At 46.2% G+C, this 19,751-nt stretch overlaps 1 protein-coding gene across 6 annotated transcripts in view; it reads left to right on the top strand.

The window, feature by feature from the left end:
* The window catches only part of LOC127381854 (cytochrome c oxidase assembly factor 1 homolog), a 50,943-nt gene extending 36,134 nt beyond the window's left edge, over positions 1–14,809 (top strand). For all 6 annotated transcript variants that reach the window (XM_051612736.1, XM_051612735.1, XM_051612734.1 and 3 more), the window contains 4 exons: positions 7,228–7,331; positions 10,197–10,348; positions 12,053–12,129; positions 14,497–14,809. In XM_051612736.1, coding sequence (XP_051468696.1) covers positions 7,238–7,331; positions 10,197–10,348; positions 12,053–12,129; positions 14,497–14,593 — 420 coding nt within the window. In that variant the 5' untranslated portion in view covers positions 7,228–7,237 and the 3' untranslated portion in view covers positions 14,594–14,809. The remainder of the gene's footprint in view (positions 1–7,227; positions 7,332–10,196; positions 10,349–12,052; positions 12,130–14,496) is intronic.
* Positions 14,810–19,751: the final 4,942 nt, after the last annotated feature.

Genomic DNA, 19,751 nt, shown 5'->3' with positions numbered 1-19,751 from the left:
AGTAGATCACATCTGTTACCCCCTCATTTCCAGAAGCAGACGTATTACAAGGGAAGAAACATCATATGATTTACACTATGTTCCTGCCTTAAACACTTTTTCCCTGTGAGTGCCTCCCCCTGGCATTCAGCTCCTTAAGGTCACCGTCTACTGCATGTCTGTTTAAGGCATTCATGTGGATCATATTAATGAAGTTAGTAAGACTACAGACAGGCATAAGCCTTATCATGATTGGAGTTAGGAACTGTAAACTTCCAGGCAGGTAATATTTAACATAGTACATTTCCTAGCCCAGTGATGCCTGCAGTACTTCTGTGGCCATTTTCTTTTCTCTTTGTGAGGTAAAATGTTAGCCAAGATGGGTATTGCAGACTCCTTGTCTTTCTTGATGTTTTTGCCCCACCTCAGGACTTCTTAGGTCATTGTTTTTGGCTTTGAGAACTTATCAGTGTCTTTGGCTGAATTAACGTATTGGACACAGATAAATGCCCTCAGACTGGTGAGAGAGCCAACTAGTTGCCACTGCAGTGAAAACATTGTGCGTTCTTTGATCTTTCTGTGAGAAATGGCTTGGTACTCTTCACCGGTCACTTACCTTGCAGGTCCACTGAACCTATTCTAGGAAACCATACAGAAAATGCACATCACACTATGAAAACCTCCCTGGCTTGACAGTCCACTTCTGCTGAGCTCCTGCTAAGCACAGAGTGCTACTCCCTCTCATCCTGACAGCACAAGACAGTCAAATAACTGTATTTGCTATTTCTTCATGTGATTCTGTTGTTTTAACATGTCCGTTTGGAAGCTGGGCTGTGATGGATGCTGTGGGAAGGCAAGGTTACAGCATAGGACAATTCTCTTGAACCTTGGATTGTGGCACTCATGACCTCACTCCCAGTGGCAGGGAAGCCAAGAAACTGTCCTATAGCTTTCTCAGGTAAATGACTCACTGTTAAGACCATGAACACCACTGATCTTTTCTTCCTGCACTTTGTATGCAATTTTTTCATTTACCCTACTTACACATTCTTAAGTCCTTTGCAATTCACCTCTAAAAGACAAAAGGTGAACATTCACGCCTTCCTTCCCCCTCCATCGTGTCCAATTACAGAAACATACAATTAGGGATGTTAATGACAGATTATTAGGCATTAACCTATAACTCTGTGCTCCAGTAACAGCAAAATTGGGTCACACTTTAAGTATAATTATCCTGTTTCTCCAATAACACCCTAGTTGTGCCTCTTTTCTGTGATATCCCTCTTATTTCAGTACATAGCATGGGCAGCTCTAGCTGTCTCTGAGGATGATCTGGAATGGGTTGTGGAACTGGCTGGCACATGAGCCTGGCCTTCAGAAAGCCTGAACAAACTAGGTTGTAGCATCTTCGCAGCTTAGGAGAAAAGTGGAAAAGGATTTAGGCACCTGCCTTTGTTATCTGCAGTTAGGAAGAAAGACTCCATTTCACTGAGGGATGGCAGAAGGCGGCTCCCGGGACAATGGGAATGGTGGCCCCGCTGTTTCTGTTTGCCCAGCACTGGGGCAGGGCCATAGTCTGCCTGGGAAGAGGGCATGTGGAGGGATGAGGGTGGGCAGGTGGAAGGAAAAGAAACCCAGGCCAGGCGAGCCCACCAGATGAGACTGTGCAGTTTAAGAGCACCTGAGGAAGTAGTCTGTGACAGCGGGGTACAGAAGATGTATGAAGACACATACATATATAGAAACATGCAAATGAGAGCACCCAAGAGAGGAGAAAAAGGAAATGAAACTCAAATACCTGTAAGCACCATGTCAGGCTTTGTACTAACTAAGCAAACCACCTGTGTTGTAGTGTGTGCCCCAGGAGATATGATACAACTACAGGAATGAGGTGGCTTTTTAGAGTCCTTAATCACTCTATTGGCTGCTCTCGCTTTCCTTGTTAATTAGCTAGCAACAAAGACAGAAAATAAACTTCAAGCAGTTTCCTGGCTTGCCAGTAAACTTCCTTATACATGCAGTTGTCCCTTCAAAGCATTTTAACTCGGGTAAGTTACACATTTCTAGGAACCAGTCTACAAAGAGACCCCAGAAAGCACCAGTTCAAAGCTGGTTAAAAAGGTGTTTTTCCTCCCTGCATGCCAAAATATACCTTTTCAGTGCATGCATAGAAGAATCACTGAGGAAAACAAAGAGTATTACTCCTACTTTTGGTTTCACTGTGAATTAAGCAAACTTCTTTCCTGAAAGTTGCTGAGGTTTTGGTGGCGGCAGGTCATACATGCAGTCTTTGGTATTTCTGAACATGCTGGCAGGGGTCACAATTTGTCCTGTTACTTCTCAGAAATGAGGTAAATAGTATGTTGAGACTATTTCCATGAAAAAGGAAGGGAAAAATAATATGCTGAAATTATGATCCTTTCAAAACACTTCTTCTGTACCGTCCTGTCTTTGGTGACAGCTCTGATGATGAAGCTTTTTCATAGACAAGTGTCAAGAAGCTGTTGTTCTGGCATGTTATTAGTATAAAAATTGGCTCTCACCCAGATGCCTTATGGATCTTACAAGATCAATGGATGGCCAAGAGAGCAAATACAAGTATGTGCTTGTGTGTTGTTTGCCTGACATTACCCTCATCTCCTGTGACTTCCACGACTACCTGGGTGGCTTATAGAAAAGCTATACCCGGAGCCAACTCAAATCCCACCAGCCCAAGGGAGAGTTTTGTGGCAGAAGGGTTAGACAACAGATCCAGCCTTGAAGTTCGGTGCTCAGGTTTGTTTTCAGACCTACTGATAACTTTTAATTTAATAGTGGTCTTTTTCCACACAAATTTAATGTATCATGCCAAAGCCTTAGGATCTTAGTGGTTCAGGTGTTTTAAATGCTCCCAGCTGTTTGTATTGGTAGCCTGGCAATATAGTCTCTTGGCCAGGTGGGTAGGCAGTGGCCCAAACTGAGATAGCCAGCAGTGATCACACTGAGTTGGCATGGATCTAATTGCTTCTCTCTGATTTCAGAGCAGTATTATTGCTACCTGTTAAGTCTGTAATGGGACTCAGAAGCTGGAGATGCTTATGGAGCTTGGTAGTGCCAGGAGAAGGAGGAAGCAGAGAAGGGGGAAATGCCTTCCCCAAAGAACCTGCAGCCCCAGCTCCCTTGCTTCAGTCCAAGGCAAATAAAATGAATGTTTGTGGCTTGGTGAAAATGCCCTTGCTTCAGTGCTACCTGCCTTTGGTGGAGGTGCCTGAGACCAACCTTTGCCATATAAATTTCAGAGACCAAAACAGAAAATCTGAATTTGCTGAAATAAGGGAGAATCTCTTAAGCCTACTCTATTTTTAGAAGAGCCTCAGTGGAGAAAACAAAGTCTAATTAAAAACAGACTTTATTGTTGCAGTAACCCACCATTTCACATGTGATCCTGGGAGTCTTCCACCTCTCTGGGTTTGTTAAATCTTCCTGTTAAATGCTTGAGTCCTGCCTAGTTTCCAAGTCAAGCCTGAATACTACCTTCTCCACCATACCTTACTATTACCAAGATGCAAAATTAGTATCACCCTTATTAGGAAGCTCTACTCTTTAATATTTACTTTTAGAGAACACTACCTATAATGATTTAACATCTCTTCTTGTGGTAGCTGTTGGCTTGGGTTTTTTGTGTGTGCTAATCTCCACTTAATCTTTCTTACCACTGCAAATAGCACAGGGGAAAAGATGTTTTTTGCAGAACAGTGTAGCTTGGAAACTGTGCTTTTTTATTTACCCACTGTGAAGAAATCTGTGTTTCCACGAATTGACTTGCATACTTTTTAGTGGTGTAACAGGTTCTGAGGGGAGATCTCCACCACAGATAGCAACGTGAACTTCGCTCCTTAGGAGGCAGTTGTATCTGTAATATTCTCCTAAATGCATTGTCTTACAGTTACTCCCTTTGTGCCAAATCAAATTGAGGGGGTTTCATCCTTCCCTTTAATTGCCTCCACAGTTTGAAGGCTGCAAGAAGTGTTCAGAAAGGCTCAGGCCAGGAGGCACACCTCTGGGCATGCCTCTGCTTCCCTTCCCTAGCAAGCCACCTCCATGGCACTTCAGCAGAGCAGCAGCTGGGAGCAGGAAACACGGTTGGCTAGAGGGCAGAAATCCTAGTGATGAGTCCTCACAGACAATAGCTCCATACTACATTTTGGTCTTCTACAATCTAACACCATTAGTAACTCCAGTGTCATCATTCAGAAGTCATCAGCAGCTGTGTGCCTAGGAATGCTCAAGAATTTGGATGCAATATCCAGACATCCATGCTGCAAGGGACAGTGATGGCAGGAAAAGAGAGAAACAGCCCCCCTGTGAGGGATACACAGGACTCCAAGGACACCTCTGTCCTTGCTTTTGGAAGCTAACAGGCAATTGTGGGATCAAAGAGAAGGTTTGCAAGGTCTTGAGAGGCTTGTTAAAATGCATAGCTCTGAACCTCTTCCCATAAGGTGCTGTTGGTAGGGCTGACTTGGGAAACCAGCTGACAAACAGTGGGAGGAGAGAATCAAGGGCTAGCCTGGGGATGAGGTGGTCCAGCCTATCGGCTTTCCACTGCAACCAAAAGCAAGCAACAGAGATATTCTCTCTGTTAATGCAATGAGGATCTTCCCAGAGCCAGTGTGGACTGCACAACTTGGGTGCACCTCAGCCCCACCACATCCCTGCCTCACCTGGGCCAGCAGGGCCCACCCGAGCTGCCCTCAGGCAGGAGCAGCAGATCAGGAGCAGAAGGGAGTGTTGCATGGGGCAGCAGAGCTTACTGGGATCACCATTTCTCAGCTGCCAAGCTCCCTTGCCAGATGGCAGTGTCTTAGCATGGCACCTCTGGGGCCCCTGCAGCCACGGACCTGCTGCGAGCAGAGGCAGCGATGAGTGCGCACGGGCACGTGGCCGGTTAGCAGCACAAGCTGCTCTTACTTTCATCCCCCTTGTTTGGGTGCGAGCAGACCGTGAGACCTAACAGACCTGAAAGCTGCTGACACCGAGCTGCAGAACCTCCCATTTCCACCCTTTGCTAGTCAGCCTCGGTCAAAACCTCCTCGCTGGTGCAAGAGCTCCTTGTCTTCCCACTTTTACTCAGCAAGCTACCAGCAGCACTACCTACCCACCTACTCCCAGACATTTGCATTCAGTTACCCTGAACTTCATCAGAGAAAGAAAATTTTGCCTGGCCACAACTTGGACAAAACCGAATGCCACAGATCACAACGTATCTGATCCACTCTCCAGCTTTACCACCTTTTTTTACTTCTCCCCGTTATGTGGTGTTGGTGTCACATCCTCCTCCTGGCCTGACTGATCTTACAGGAAAGTCTGTTATTAATCAGATTTTGCAGTTGGAGGGTGGGGAAATAGTGTTATAAATTGCAATTTAAGGAAAGCTGCAAACACCAGAGGGTGAGAAGGAGGATCTGGCTGTCCTCATGAAACAACTACTGCCACTTCTCTGTAAAAACACACTCATACTTCCTCTGCTGCAACTTCTCACGCTGCTCAAGTTCCCCAGGGGAAGTGAAGAAGAAAAGTCATCAGAGAAGAAGATCAGGAGTGAGAGAGCTGATGACTGACTGTACCAATGGCACAATTTGGGGTAATATAGTGAGAATACCCACGTGTTTCTCTGGGTGGCTACCATTACTAGCCATCTATAAATCTGAAGTAAATTAAGCGGTAAACTTATTATTAATGAGCTCTTCAAATTAAGGGAACTAGGTAAGAAGGAAAGCCTTCTACTAAGAGATAGCATGTGTTACAATTTAACACTAGTGCCAACAGGGCAGTAGATGAAAGCTGTACCTGGGTTGCATTCAGTTTCCTTCAGGCACTGTGTCCTTCCTAGAGGACACAAGAGATGGCACATGGACACGTCAAGAGAGCAGTGAGCAGCGGGAGGTTGCCCACATCACCCTGACCCAACCGTGACTGGAAGTCCTGACATTTGCCTCTCCACCCTCTGTAAACTGTGGTTGTCGGCTGAGCAATACCTCACTAAGGGATGCGAGAGGTGGTTTCCACAACAGGGCTCAAGGGGCCTAGCCCAGGTCACAGTTCTGTAACTAGCTGGGGCCTTGGTTTATTAACCACCTCTTGCTGGCTGTAACACTTAAGTCACATCATCATGGCGCAAGGATAGAGGTGTGAAGCCTTCAGGATTAGAAATCCCATACAGCCTCCCCATGTATTCAAGTGCATATGTGCCTACATCTAAAAAGGGCAGACTGTTGCTAATTTTTTTTTTTTTTTTTAATTGCTGTCAAGACTATTTCTCCCTACCATCCCAGCTGCAGGAGAAGCAAGAGCCTAAGCCGATACTGGGATGCTCAGTCAAGTCTGATCCTGCCACAGCCTGAAGCAGCATGCTGCTCTCCTGCTGACGACTCAGCTTGACTCCTACTAACCTTCTGTGGGCAGGAGCATTAGCTCCTCTCAGGCCACACAGTCCCCGTGTTACTCAGACTGCGGCAGGGTTTAGTAGATTGACTTTCTCAGAGGTGTTTCTCATTCTGCTGGGTCATTCATTCAAATGCCCAAACTGTGACTCATTCAAAGGGCAAGCTTGGGCTGAGGGGGGTGCAGGAAGGAAGAAAAAAGAGCTCACAAGAGCCTTCCTGTTTATCAAGGGCTTGGGGAAAAAAAAAACAACTAACAACCCCACAACCAATAAACAAAACCCAACAGAAAGCACAACACAACAGAATACACACACCCTGGCTCCATTATCTTTGCTGGCACAGCACTGGCTTGGCTCTGTCCTGTATCACTCCAGGCCAAATCCTGCATCACTCCAGGCCAAATCCTGCCTTGCCGGGAGCGTGTTTGCTTGAGAGGAGTTTTCTTGAGAGAGAAACCAGCCCCCTGAGCCTCAAGCCCCAATACTGGCCATGTGCGAGGGAGCGCACGGGCACCAGGAGCCCCCACCACAAGGCACCACAGCGCTGGCCCCCGGCCACACCGGGGAGGTCATTTTCTTCTCGGCAATCAGCAAAGTGGTGGCATGGCTAAAAGAAGTTGAATAAACACATTCAAACCGGCGGGGTCCCCTGTTTGCTCTGTTCTCACCACCCCTTCCTTCTGGGCGCACGGTGGGGCCGAGGCCTGTGCACTGCACAGCCATTCAGGCTTGGTCGGAAAGGGCTCTTAGGAAACAGGAGGAGGGGGAAATAACCCTTTGGCTTCCTTCTTTCACAACAAATGTCTTCCCTTTTTTCTTTTCAGGGAGGAAAAAATGCCAGCTTCTCTAAGAAAACTGCAGCAAATGGCTGTTTTCATGGGGCTGTTCAGCGGTGGGGGATGCATCTTGATGTATAATCTTATGCAAAGTAAGTCTTGGTGGTGCTAGCAGCCTTGTTTCTCCTCTGCCCTTTTCGTTTTGCTTTTGTGCAGTGGGGAAAATAGCAGCACGCAAGATGGGAAAAGCTGATAAAGCCAAGTGTGGCTGAGCCTCTGTGTTCTGCCTCTGTGGGCTCCACTTTGTTCAGCCCCAAGGCTGCAGCTTTCCCAAGCACTGCCACATGCGTTTCCAGAGGTGGGTATTGCATGGGAAGCAGGGTGCTGTGACCAGGAGGAAGTCTGGTTTCTGGGGAGTTTCTCAATGGTGAGGGTGAAGTGAAAGCTTAGGCAGTAACGCAGGTTTTGTTTCTTACTGAGGTTTTACAACTGGGCAGGAAAAGAGGACCATCTGTGACAACGTGTTAAAGTCTAGCAGCTTATCTGTAATCTCTCTGTGGTGCTGGCCCTTGAACACAACATGCCTGTGAAGTGCTAAGACATCACCAGTTTCTCCTGAATTAAGGGCAGATAAGAGCCCTCAGCATGGAGAAGACCATGACAAGGAGAGCAAAGCCGGACAGCTGCCATTGCTGTTTATAGACAGCAGTCATTGCAATGTGTCTTTGGCTAAGAAGCCAAATTAGAGGTCCGAATTTATTTTTTCTAAAATTGCTTCTAGATGTTCAGCATCAGACCAGAAATAGGCCTTGCCTCTCTCTCTCAGGGGGTGCTGTAGGCCTCTTGGCCCTATGCCTCTCCCTAGCTGGTACTATCAAATGATACTGCTTTTCACCTACTTTTATATCAGGGGATGCTGCCAGAAAAATGTAGCCAAGCCTGTTCCTCAAGCTCTCAGATAAGCTCCGAAACCTCCCCTTCATTTTACACTTATTAATAACGAATCAGACAAGGCTAGAAAGCAGGCTTTAATTTTAGGCAGTTCGTGCCCCCCAGCGCTTGGAGTACATGACAGACATACGATCCTCTTACGCTTTAAAATACTAAATCTGGCTTTAACAAGGACATTAGCATTTTTTTAATTTTCAGCTTCAGCGTTGTTACCTAGGAACCTCTGGGGGAAGAGAAAAAGTCACCACCTGTGTTACATGGAAGTCGAAGGGCTCGTTCCCTGCACCACTTGGCTGTGCCATCAAGCGGTGCAACCCGCTGGCTCCTTCTTGCTCTGTTGTAATATTGGTGGCCACTGAGCAGCTGCCTGGTAACCCTGTGGCAAGCCAACCAGGCTGTTGCAAGGACCCTTTCTGCTGCACAGTGTGTCCTTCTATAGCCTCCAGCAGATAAGGGAGCCACATGGGGACCCTTCCTCCCTTGGCTGACACCTAGGCTTGTCCCACTTCCTTCTGCTATCTCAGTGCACAGCACTGGCCCATACTGGGGCCTGTGAGGAGCAAGTGGCTTCCACAGCAGTGGGAGCAGGTGGAGAGGGGTGCTTCCCTCCCCCTCCTTCAGGCTAAGGGGAAGTTTGCATGCCTCTGGCCTCTGTGATAGATGCTTGGGTAATCCTGTTTCTGCTGACTCTCTTCACCTCCACACCCTCCTTGGGAGAGCAGTCTCCCCAGCCAACCCCTGCATAGTTTCAATTCTCCTGCTGAAAATGTGTTGACAAACAGATTAGTTGGGCATTTTATGTCCAATACTTGAGATGCTAACAAGGAACAGCTGAGAAGGAGCACCAGGAAACTCAAACCCATTTCACCTCCAACTTGCAGGATGAGGGCAACATACTTCTAACACGGTTTGGGTGTCTGCTTGCCATGATCCATAGGCACTAAAGGGTTGGCGTGCTGCAACCCCTTTTGCTGGAGCTTCTTAGGATAACCAGGGTGCTGGGGAGGACCAGCAAAGGCTGCAGCCTAGCAAAGCTGTTTCTATGCCAACTGGATGCTGCCAGCTCACAGGGGATGCCTCTAATTAGAGAGAGGGGGCAGCATCCTTCTGCCTCATGCTCCAAGAGGAATACGAATGGGCAACAGACCGGGAAGGAAACCTTACACCTTGGTTTAAGCTCTTTGCAAGGCAAGAGCAAAGTCGCCAGAGTAGGATTTTCACACATACACACTCGTAGCTTAACTCTGCCCTTCTTGATGTCAAGAAAGTGAAGTTAAGCTGGTGTGAAGCACATCTAGAAATCGTAGCAGGCAAGCCTTAAAACTGTTTATAGGCAAGTCTGTGTTTCCATGAGGAGGGTCGGCACGTTTCCAGCCTCACAGCTTTGCATTGTGCAGTGGTCACCAATGGACAGCAATTCCCAGCTATACATAGTAACCAGGCATTGATAAATAGCAATTTACTACAGTTGTCCTCCATATGTCAACACTGCAGCATAGAGACCACTCTGCTTTTGTTGCTGCTTGAGCATTAACTCTAATGGCACTTCTTTGTGCCTCCCTTTCAGTGCAGCAGTCAGTAGTTACAGCTTAGTGGCTACCTCATAAAAAGTAGCATCAAGACCACAGCAAGAGTTTCACAGCAGAAGCAGCAGCTGTTCCTGTTTCACACCAATGGCTGCAAAATATTCTTAAAGTATTGTCTGTACCTGCTTTTAAAAAATATAATTACATTGAGAATATTTTCAGGTATTAATCCTTATGCCTTTTTTTTTTGTTTGTTCCTTTTAGATGATATACAAATGAAAAGCAGGGAGACAGAACCATAAGCTGAACATCAGTATGGGACAAACTATATCCAGAGCCCTTTTCACTTAAGTGAGCTGAATAATGTTACAGCTCAGAACTGCTTCTCTGATGCAAGGGCGTTTCTCCTCCTTTAGCCAGATTTCTCCTAATGAATAGTTTCAGGGAGGGTGTGGTAGTCTGGAGGAAATGTCTCTTTTTAAAAAAAACTTTTGATTTTAAGTGGACAAGTCTCCTTACTACCCTGTTTCTCTTACCTAGAGAGTTTTGCCAGGACCCAGTACTATCAGCAGGCATTGGAGCAGTTGAACAGCAATCCCACAGCCCTGGAAGCCCTTGGTGCCCCCCCACTTCAGGTCCATAACATCCGACTGATGGATGGGAGCAACCGTGTGGACACAGAAAGAGCACAGGTGATGCTGGGGAGGTGGTGGCACTAGGAGACAAGAGATCAGTGATGAGATTTTTCAGCAGGTCACAGGTGACCTGGGGGCACTGGAAGGCAGTAGGGTGGGATGCCAGTTGATTTAGAAGAGGAATGGATTTCCGGAGCATAAATGTATGTTCCAGTGCACAGGACTAGAAATACCAAGAGCAGCACCCTTGTGTTGTGCTGTATGGGCACATGACAGAATCCATCCTGTGCTGGTTTTTAAAGCTTTATTCAGAGCAGAGATTTATAGCTGCTTACCAGCCACACTGTGGTACAGCACAAATGATGTGGTTTTTAGATGCACCTGTAGGTCTGTGCCAGAGCAGGCAGCTGCCCAGTGTGGAGCCCAGCACTGGGCTTACATAGTGACTGGGGAATGCTGCACTGGGTGCTGAAGTATTGCACAAGGCTGCCTTGCATCAGCCCAAGGTTGAGGCAAGCAAGCCTTGCAAACACAAGTCCACTTCCACTCAGGGTTGCTGCCTGAAGAGATCTTTCCATCCTTGCTTTTACCCCTTAATCCAAACTGTTTTTCCCTGTTTTTGCTGGTGATGAGCAACATCCCTAGTGACTTTTTCAAACAACTGACTGAGGGATCTCATCACATTTGAATCATTTTGTTCTCGTGGTGACTAGTTTTGAGTCCCCGGGACCAAGCAAGGGCAGTAAGGAATGGAGCAGATGGTGCAGTGAAGGAGAAGGGCTTTCAGGGCAAGAAAATTCAGCCTTTAACCAACTCTCATAAGATTATACTTCCCATCCCACTGCAGCCAAGCATCACCCATGTGATACCCTGGGCCAAAATGATTCTCAATTTCTCAGGATTTAGAGATTCTACAAGGCAACATTTCTAAGGCTAAAAATGTGGGGGAAAAGCACAGCCTCCTATGCTGACAAAAAAAAAAAAAAAAAAAAAAAAGAACCTGTCCCACTGATACTTTCCTGCATCACCTTTTAAGAATGCTTGTTGCTCAGGTGACTCAGGGTGAAGTCAAACCCTGCCTTCTGCTGACCTCACCCAGGACACAAGCCACCAACTTTCTTCTCTGCTTTTTCATGCTCATGAGCATTCATGTTCTCATGAAATAAACTAGTTAATCATCAGTAATGACTGTATCATAGATGAATTTACTGACTCCACAACATCGCTGACTCCTGCCTTAGACTGAGTGCAATTAGCTCTGGTTGATGCTCCAGCTTTTAGCTTTGTTTGTTGAACAAACAAAGTGGTAGAATTTATGACACTGAGAAAAATTGTTGAACATCTCATTGCTTCAATGCATGCTAATGGACTCATCTGTAGAGGATCTCAACCTACAGGCTTATTATGGTTATGGGAAGCTCTAGCACAGTGCAGGTCATCTCTGGATCACCATACATTCTGGTAAGGAAAGGTGTTTGCTCATAAATATTTCAAAGAGTGGTTTTCCCTGGGGGCTGCAGCTGTAACATAGCACATTCTTTCAGCAGAGAGAGACTAATGTATGGCAGAACAGGCCTACCTGTACAGCCATGCACACCTTTGCCATTTGAAAAGTTTGGCAAGACTCTGAAACATGTTTTAAAAGAAGAAAATCAGGACTTATGTTGAAAGGGATGTGTGGTGTCTTTGGCTGTACAAAGAGTGAATGTCCATTTCAGGAGCATGTTTCACTGAATCTTTAACATACTTTAAAATCTGCAGATAAAGTTACCAGTGTCTGGAACAAAATCAGCAGGGTACCTCTACATTAACTCGGAGATGGACCATTCCCGCCAATGGTGTGTACTGGGAGAAGTGGGGAGATGCAGGGGGAGAAGTGGTAGGAGAAAAGTGTGGAGCAGGATATTTGCTTTCGTCATCCATGTTGCTGAGAGCATGCACAAAGGAAGAGGAAATACATGTCTGAAGGTCTTGTGAAAGGCTATCACAGTAATTATGGCAAAAAATGTAAATTAGTTGAGAAATACGAGCAGAACAACATGAGCCACTTGTTTGTGTGATGTCTTCCACAAACTATAGCTCAGTATACATACACATACTGTAAGCCAAGGTAACCCATTGTCCTCTCCTACCCAAGAAGGTGCAAGGCCACTGAACAGCAGTCCCAACTGTAGTTCAGTATCATGTATTGCAGCAGGGGGATTATCTTACACATTACATCAGAACCTATAAAGGTGAGCTAAAAACCATGCAGGATTTTTTTTCCAAGCTATCCAATAGACACAGTCTTTATAGTTAAAAAGTGCTAGAACAAACAAATTGCAGTAGAAAGATGCTCTGACTCCATATCATATAGTAGCAACTTTACATTTTTTTAATATTGAAGCTTTAAAGCCTCTCTTGTCAAGGGTAAACTGATTCCTAGAACTGAGCAAAGAGTTACTACAGGAATTCAAAGTCCATCTTCCATTGCAAAAAAAGGAAATTTCATTAGATGCAAAGCTCCTCATGCATACTTGTTCTTGGAGGTTGTTAGGCACTTCTGTTGGCTTTATTTAGAAACTCAAAGCTACAACACTTGCTCAGCTGCCACCAGACATATGGTAACGTTTTGTTTCCATGATTGGATGGGTACAACTTGCTGTATTACTATTATGAACGGCTATGGGAAGCAAGTTGTAAAATGATGGGAAGGCAGCACTAGGCTGGGACTTGGGAGGCTCAGGGCCCAATCTGGCCTCCTACCAAGTGACCAGAGATACCCCCAGAGGTCCCCAGCTACCTTTGTTGCACACCTATGCTTCCCTGGGCACCTGGGCTCTGGTCTCCTCACCCCTCCATGCATTTCTGCAAGCTTGGGGGAGGAGGAGGGGGGCACAGAAAAAGCATCTTCTGCAGAAGGGTTTGTGGCAGACAAATCTGTCAGACAACCACCTCCACCCACACCGAGGCTCGGCAGGGCTAGGCAGGACTTGGTGTCCTTGCCACCAGCTGAGGAATGCAGAATAACATGGCTGCTTCCCATCTGCTCCATGAAGAGGAGCTCCTGAAATCCCAACGGGAACAACCAAGATGAGAGCAGGCCATCCTGGTGGGGCTCTGCAGGATGCACACATGGGCATTTCCAGTGGAGATGGGGGAGGCAACCGGAGCGATGCAGACAGAGTTTAACAGCAGCAGGAGGCCAGTGCTCTGTGCAAGAGGAGGTGAGGCTCTGAAGCCCCCGAAATGCTTCTGACTCCAGTGTTAAATTTATTTACGTGATTGTTAAAAGAAAAAAAGAGGACAAGTGAAAGAGGAAGTTGGGAGTGATGTGGACCTGGAGGAGGAGTTTCCCTCAGGCAGGGGCAGCACAGGGGCTGGGGAGGGTGCCCAGCAGTGAGGACAACCAAGGCACCAGTCCTGCCGAGCCCTCAGGACATGCTGAGGGGAGCAACCAATTGTTCCTTCTGACCCTGTTGCAGCCGAGACTGGTGCTTGTTCCTGGGCAGATGGAGGCAGAGGGCTGGCAAGCGAGCAGCCCTGCCGCGGGCCCGTCACGCAGAGGTGCGGCAGCCTCATTGCACCTACTCAGCACCGACTCCAGCAACAGCAAAGCTGGGCAAGTGCCAGGAGCTTTTGAAAAATCCTGTCTTGGTACGCCGAAATAATAGCCCTTCCCAGCTGGAAAAGCAGCACAGGCAGTCTCACTGAAGCGGGCTTGGAGCAGGGCTTAGAGGAAGGAAAAGGCTCCCCCTCAGCTTCCAACAAATGCATTTTTCCTTCTCCTTTGAGTAACCACTGTCGTACCCCGTCAGGGTTTCAGCAGTCACACTGAGCAATCACACAGTGTTCAAACTCCTCCAAGCCAGGATAATTCCTTAGCAACATGGTCTGGCTCCAAGGCTGGAGAGGAACACAGCAAGGAATGCACCCGCAGGATGGAGAGGAAGAAAGGCACTGGGTTGGGGGAGGAATGTCCTGTCTAAAAATAGCTGGCAGGATTTTATTTGTGTTGCAACAAATAGGAACACGCTTCCCAGACCTTTAAATCTGGGCTGTGTTGTGCTGTTAGGGAAGACAGCTTTCAGAAGCTGGCACTTGAGAGAATTTTTAAAAGCAATGGATGTGCAATTTGTTTCTCTGTGCCAGCTGTTTGTACACCAATTTTACTACCATATTAACAGCGACTGAAACAAGTTAAAAATCTCTTTGGTTTTTGTCAGCTGGTGCCTTCAGGATGTCACCTTGAAACTGCGGGATGGTCAGAATATTCCAGTTTACCCCTCCCCTGTGGAAAGCACCAGTGTGCAAGAAGGCTAACAACCAAAGGCAGCTGTTTTCCCACCTCCTGTTGAACCAAAGGAGCCATTAATTGATTGCATCCTGCTGTGTCCATGAACATCCACAATTGTCACAAGTAACAATTTCATTTAAGTGTATGTTCATTTTCTCTCTAAGATTTATCTCATTATTTCTTTCTTTAGTTGATTTATTCACGTGTTCAGCAGAAGCCTAAAATAAATATCTTGCAGAAGACTTGCTGTTCCAGAGAAGTGACGTGTTATGTCCCGTGTCTGCTGGTATTACACACGCGAGATAAACAGACAACTGCCAGGAGATTTCCTACCATTGCAGCCCAGAGTCAGGACAGTTGGGATTCTCTGTCTTAGTTAGAATACTAAGTCAGCTTCTCAAAGTGATTCTCTCACTGCTGCTGTTTTCCCCCATTTCCCAACAAGGTGTTACCTAAAGCAGGGGGGACGAAGCAGTGAAGGTGAAGCTCAGCAGCGAAGGTGAAGCTCAGCAGCAGCCTCCTCCACTCCTAATGAACAAATAGGTTTGCACCCTCACAGTCATCATTAACAAGCTCATGAGATAGCCAAGGCCACTCATCATAACTTATGAATTCCAGGAGGATGCTCACGACTCACACTGCTCACACTGAAGGTTACTCAGAAGCTGTCAGTGTTTCACACCAACTAACCAACACAGGTTTGGGAGAGCACATTCACTCCCCCACTTCTGCTTAAGGATGTAAATGATCAGGAGGTGCAGAACAGGGAAAACACTGACATGGCTCAGTTGGGCTACAAGAGATTTTGGTTGTGCCTTGATTCTGTCAGTGCAGCAGCTCAGCCAACAGAGAATTATCGCTCCCTGAAAGCAAGTTAAAGAATAAAGGAGGGGGAAAAAAAAAAAAAAGAGGCAAATTTCCATTCCCCCCCACCCGTACATCCTAACAAATTGCAAAGCCTAAGGCACAGTCTGCGAAGGTAAGGATACAAGTAACAAGTCTGCCTTCATACCTGGCAGTAACATGTAAGCCGGCAAGAATGTCCAGAAGAGTCTTGGATTTATTCTAACAGAGCAGGTTAATCAAGATGCAGCTAGTGAAAGCCCAGAGCTTACACCACTCAATTCCCTTTTTTCCCCCCTCTCCATCACAATATCCAAATTTGAGTCCTAGAAATCCACCAAAGGCACAGGCAATGCAAAACTTTTCAAGAGTAATGAGTAGGCAGAGCTGGAGCAAAGAATCATTAAAGACCAGCAACCATTTCCCTGCTCAACAATGACCCAGCAAACCAGGCAGGGTACTTTTCAACAAGTCTGCAGAGCAAATGCCAAAGCAAATGAAGGGAGAAACTAGAGGACGGCAGCAACAGGATCTGTTACAAAATGTTTTAGGAGTGGAGAAACAAACAAAAACCACTCCAGATTTAGTCTGGGATTCACAAAGAGCTGCCCAGGATGAACAGCACCTGTAGGACCTGATCCAACCCACCTGAATGCTCGACACACCAGGGGAAGGATTAAGTTGAATCAGTGATGCATCAGGAGAGACAGCATGTCCCAGCTTTCAGATTGAAAACACTGCTATCTAGTTTCACAAAACAAAATACAAACCATATGATTAAAAAATACTAGCTTTGCACTACTGCAGCCTACCTAGCAAGAAAGCCACCTGGGGGATGTGGCGATCTCCTGACCACCCAGCATCTCAGAGCTTGGGCAGCTCTGGCCTTTGGTCCCTTGAGAAGTTTGGTGGGGACTCAAACATTCAAAAAGGAAAAGCTAAATCAACCTCTTCACATCCATCAATCACGTCCCTGGCTGCAGCTTTGACTTGCTACCAATCTCCAAAGAAGCTGTGGCTGTTAAGAGCAACCCCAGCCCATGCAGTTCCTCCCTATGGCCATGCTAGGAGCATCTGGCCACACTGCTATTCCCCTGCTTTTTGTCATCACAGGGTGCTTGGCAAGCCTGGGACCTGCAGTGACTGCAGGGTGTACAAGCAGCCAGAAAACCTGGCCACAACCGCCCCAGCCTGCGTTGTAATGCTTGCTCACCAGCCTCCTGTCCGCAGAGCCAACACACACAACATCCTTGGCCTGGCTTCACCAATTGCTGCACCACAATGCCACTGCCTGGTCTGGCTCTAGCCCTGGTGAGCCCAGACCTGAGGGAGATAACCCCACACAACTCTAAATCAGATGTTTAATCCTGAAGAGGAAGAAAGCAACGGGTGGAGCTGGATGCCAGTGGGTCAGTACAGTGGGATGACAAAACAGCATTCAAATCCCTGCTTTTGTTTTACTACCTAACAGTAAACACGGAAAGTCTTACCTCTTGACCTTGAAGAGCCTCAGAAGCCACTTCCTCTCAGTGTTTCAGCTCTTCTTAAGACACACATATTCAACAGGAGGGAAAAAAAGCAGGAAGCTGGTATGTTTGGTACCAAGCTGCTTCAGCCACGTGGCTCCCATTAAATACACCACAGCCCAGGGTGGCTGCTTGCAGAGAGGACACAGGTGCAGCAGGAGCAGCCAGGAGAGCTGGAGCATGCCAGGAAAATGGGGAGAGCAGAGGTCTCAGAAACAGCAGCAGCTGCTGAAAGCCCAAGTAACTTCAGGAGGGCACCTGGGCACCCCTCTTTCCCTTGCAGTCTTTTCTTTTCAGGAATGCTGGAGCAGATTAGGTTTGTATTTAACTTCATTAGGCCATTGAAGTACCAATTCATTATTATTATATTGTGTGGCATTTTTTACTCATTTTTATTGAGAAAATATTCATCTTCTGGTAAGACCCCCAGCTAAACACCTTTAGAAAGCCATTTTTTTTCTAATCACAGAATGATTGAGGTCAGGAGAAGCCCCAGGAGATCAGCTAGTCCAACTGCCTCACTCACAGCAAATTGTCTGGGCCTGCATCCATTCAGGTTTTAAAGATCACCAAGGATGGAGACTCCACAGCCTGTGGAGAAGCTGTACCAGTGTCCAACCATTCTCACAATAAAAAACAAACGCCAATTGTTTTTTTCTCATGTTTAAAGCAGAATTTCCCATGCTTCAGTGTGTACCCATTGCCTCTTGTCCTGCCACTGGACACCACTGAGAAAAACCTGGCTCCATCCTCTTTACTCTCCCCCCACAGATATTTATAGACACTGATAAGATCCCTCCCAAGCCTTCTCCTCTCCAGGTTGACAATCCCAGGTCTCTCAGCCTCATTAACAGGTGCTACAATCCTTTAATCATCTTAATCATTTTCGGCACATTAAACAATTTGTTTTAAATTGGCTTGAAAATTTGCATAGTTCCTTTTCCAGTTGTTGGTGTGGTTAAAACAACCATCATCTTTTTCATGACCTTTGCTGGATTACATGTTTGTTTCTTACTCTGTAGTTTGATTTTAATAGCTTCTGCCAGGCAGTCATCACCCTTGAGGAAACTATCAGGCAGTCTGTTCTGGGCAAGAATTTATTTAACACTGAGGAACAATAACCAAACACTGCTTAGCAGACTCTCACACTGCTTGCACGTATTTGAACTGGACCTGACTAGTACACAGGGTCTGTTTAAAACCAGCTGTTTAAAAACCCCTGGCTTCACTAAGGCTGAACAGAGGGATGCATTCCCTCTTGGCTATGCTTCTCCAGGTAGTCATGTGGCTTTGTCCAACTCATGGGCCTGTCAGTTCACTTCCTGGCTTGGGCAGATGTCTTGCATCGACAGGAAACATTAGTCACCAAATCACCTCCCATTTAGAGATGAGGCTGCATCCAGTTCTTTGCCACAATCTGCCTGCACCTGATCTGCTTCTGAAAGCAAAATCACATTCCTTGTGTTTTCTGCAAAATTTGCTGGTGTTCCCTGCAGCACTACCCAGGCAGCCTGCAAAACCCATGGTGATGGAGACCTGACACATTCCTGGTGTTACTCTGGAAGACCCAGCACACCTGGCTAAACACTTTTGATTGATTTTATGTAGCACCAAGTATATAAAATACTAGAATAATGTCATTTCTTGGCCTGTCTCCTGTAGTGTCTGCTACTTTCCCAGCAGATTCAGAAGCAAGCACCTTTATTCAGTAACTTCTGAGGGGCAGCCTTTGCCCCTCTTTGCTTGGTAAACTTCCATCCAGCAAGCAGACCAGCTGGATCTCACTGGGTGCTACTGGAAGGCAGCAATTGGAAAGGTGATACCCCAACAGCCCAGGAGGTTTTCTTGTAAGGATTAGTTAAAAGGCTCCTGTGAAATTCAGTCTGTATACTGGGGTTACAGTGAATCCATCAAAGAGCTGGGTACGCTGGTTTCCATGCATCACCAGCTTAGGTGTAACTCTGCACAAACAAGCAGAGACTCAGTGCAATTAAATTCTGTTTACAGGAAAAAAATGATAATCCCTTCAAGTAGTTAAAATTCCCTTTCCTCTAATTTTGCAGTAACTGTTGTGGTCCTAATGCTCTGCCTTACTTGGACAAATCCTAACGTTTTCTTAATTAAGGGAGATTTTTAATCACATCCATATGTACTTCATTTTTTTTTTCCTGTTTTATAACCCCTCCAGGTTGTATTTTTATGAAACCAAAATATTTTACTTTTAAAGAGCTATACAGCTGTCAGTTGTCTTGTAACAGAGACAATTAATGAAATTAAGCAGTGTTAGAAGAGGAAATACTTTGCTCACCCAGCATCTCATTGATGCTCTGACTTGTCCCACAGGAAGTCACATGAGGCCAAGACAGTCCCAGACCCTGTGCATCTTGGAGGGGATACTAAAGTTTCACTGCTTGGGAGCCCACACTTCAGCACGATTTGTTAAACCTGGATCAGTGCTGATGGACACCCTGATATACAGACACCCTACATGGCACGCCATTCACTGGCATTTAAATACCATCTTTTCACCCTCACACCTTCAGGCAGGTCATTTCTCACCTGTCAGACATGCAGAGTTACAGTCCAAAAGTTAATAGCCATGTATTTCTAGGATTAGTATACAGCATGGAAAAAACCAAACCAATTGGGAAGACTGGATAACGTGACTGCATTTATTAATCCCAGCGACAGTTTAATTCAGCATCTGTAAATGCTGTATTGTGAAGATCACAGTTCAAGCATGTTGCTTTAGAGTGGGAAAGACTGTTGGTGTGTTTTATATTTGCTGCACAAATTGAACAAATGTGTTAATTCA

This window comes from Apus apus, chromosome 2, assembly GCF_020740795.1.
Source record: "Apus apus isolate bApuApu2 chromosome 2, bApuApu2.pri.cur, whole genome shotgun sequence".
NCBI lineage: Eukaryota > Metazoa > Chordata > Aves > Apodiformes > Apodidae > Apus > Apus apus.
The sequence above is the reverse complement of the archived record's forward strand: the minus strand, read 5'-3'. Positions and strand labels throughout refer to the sequence as shown.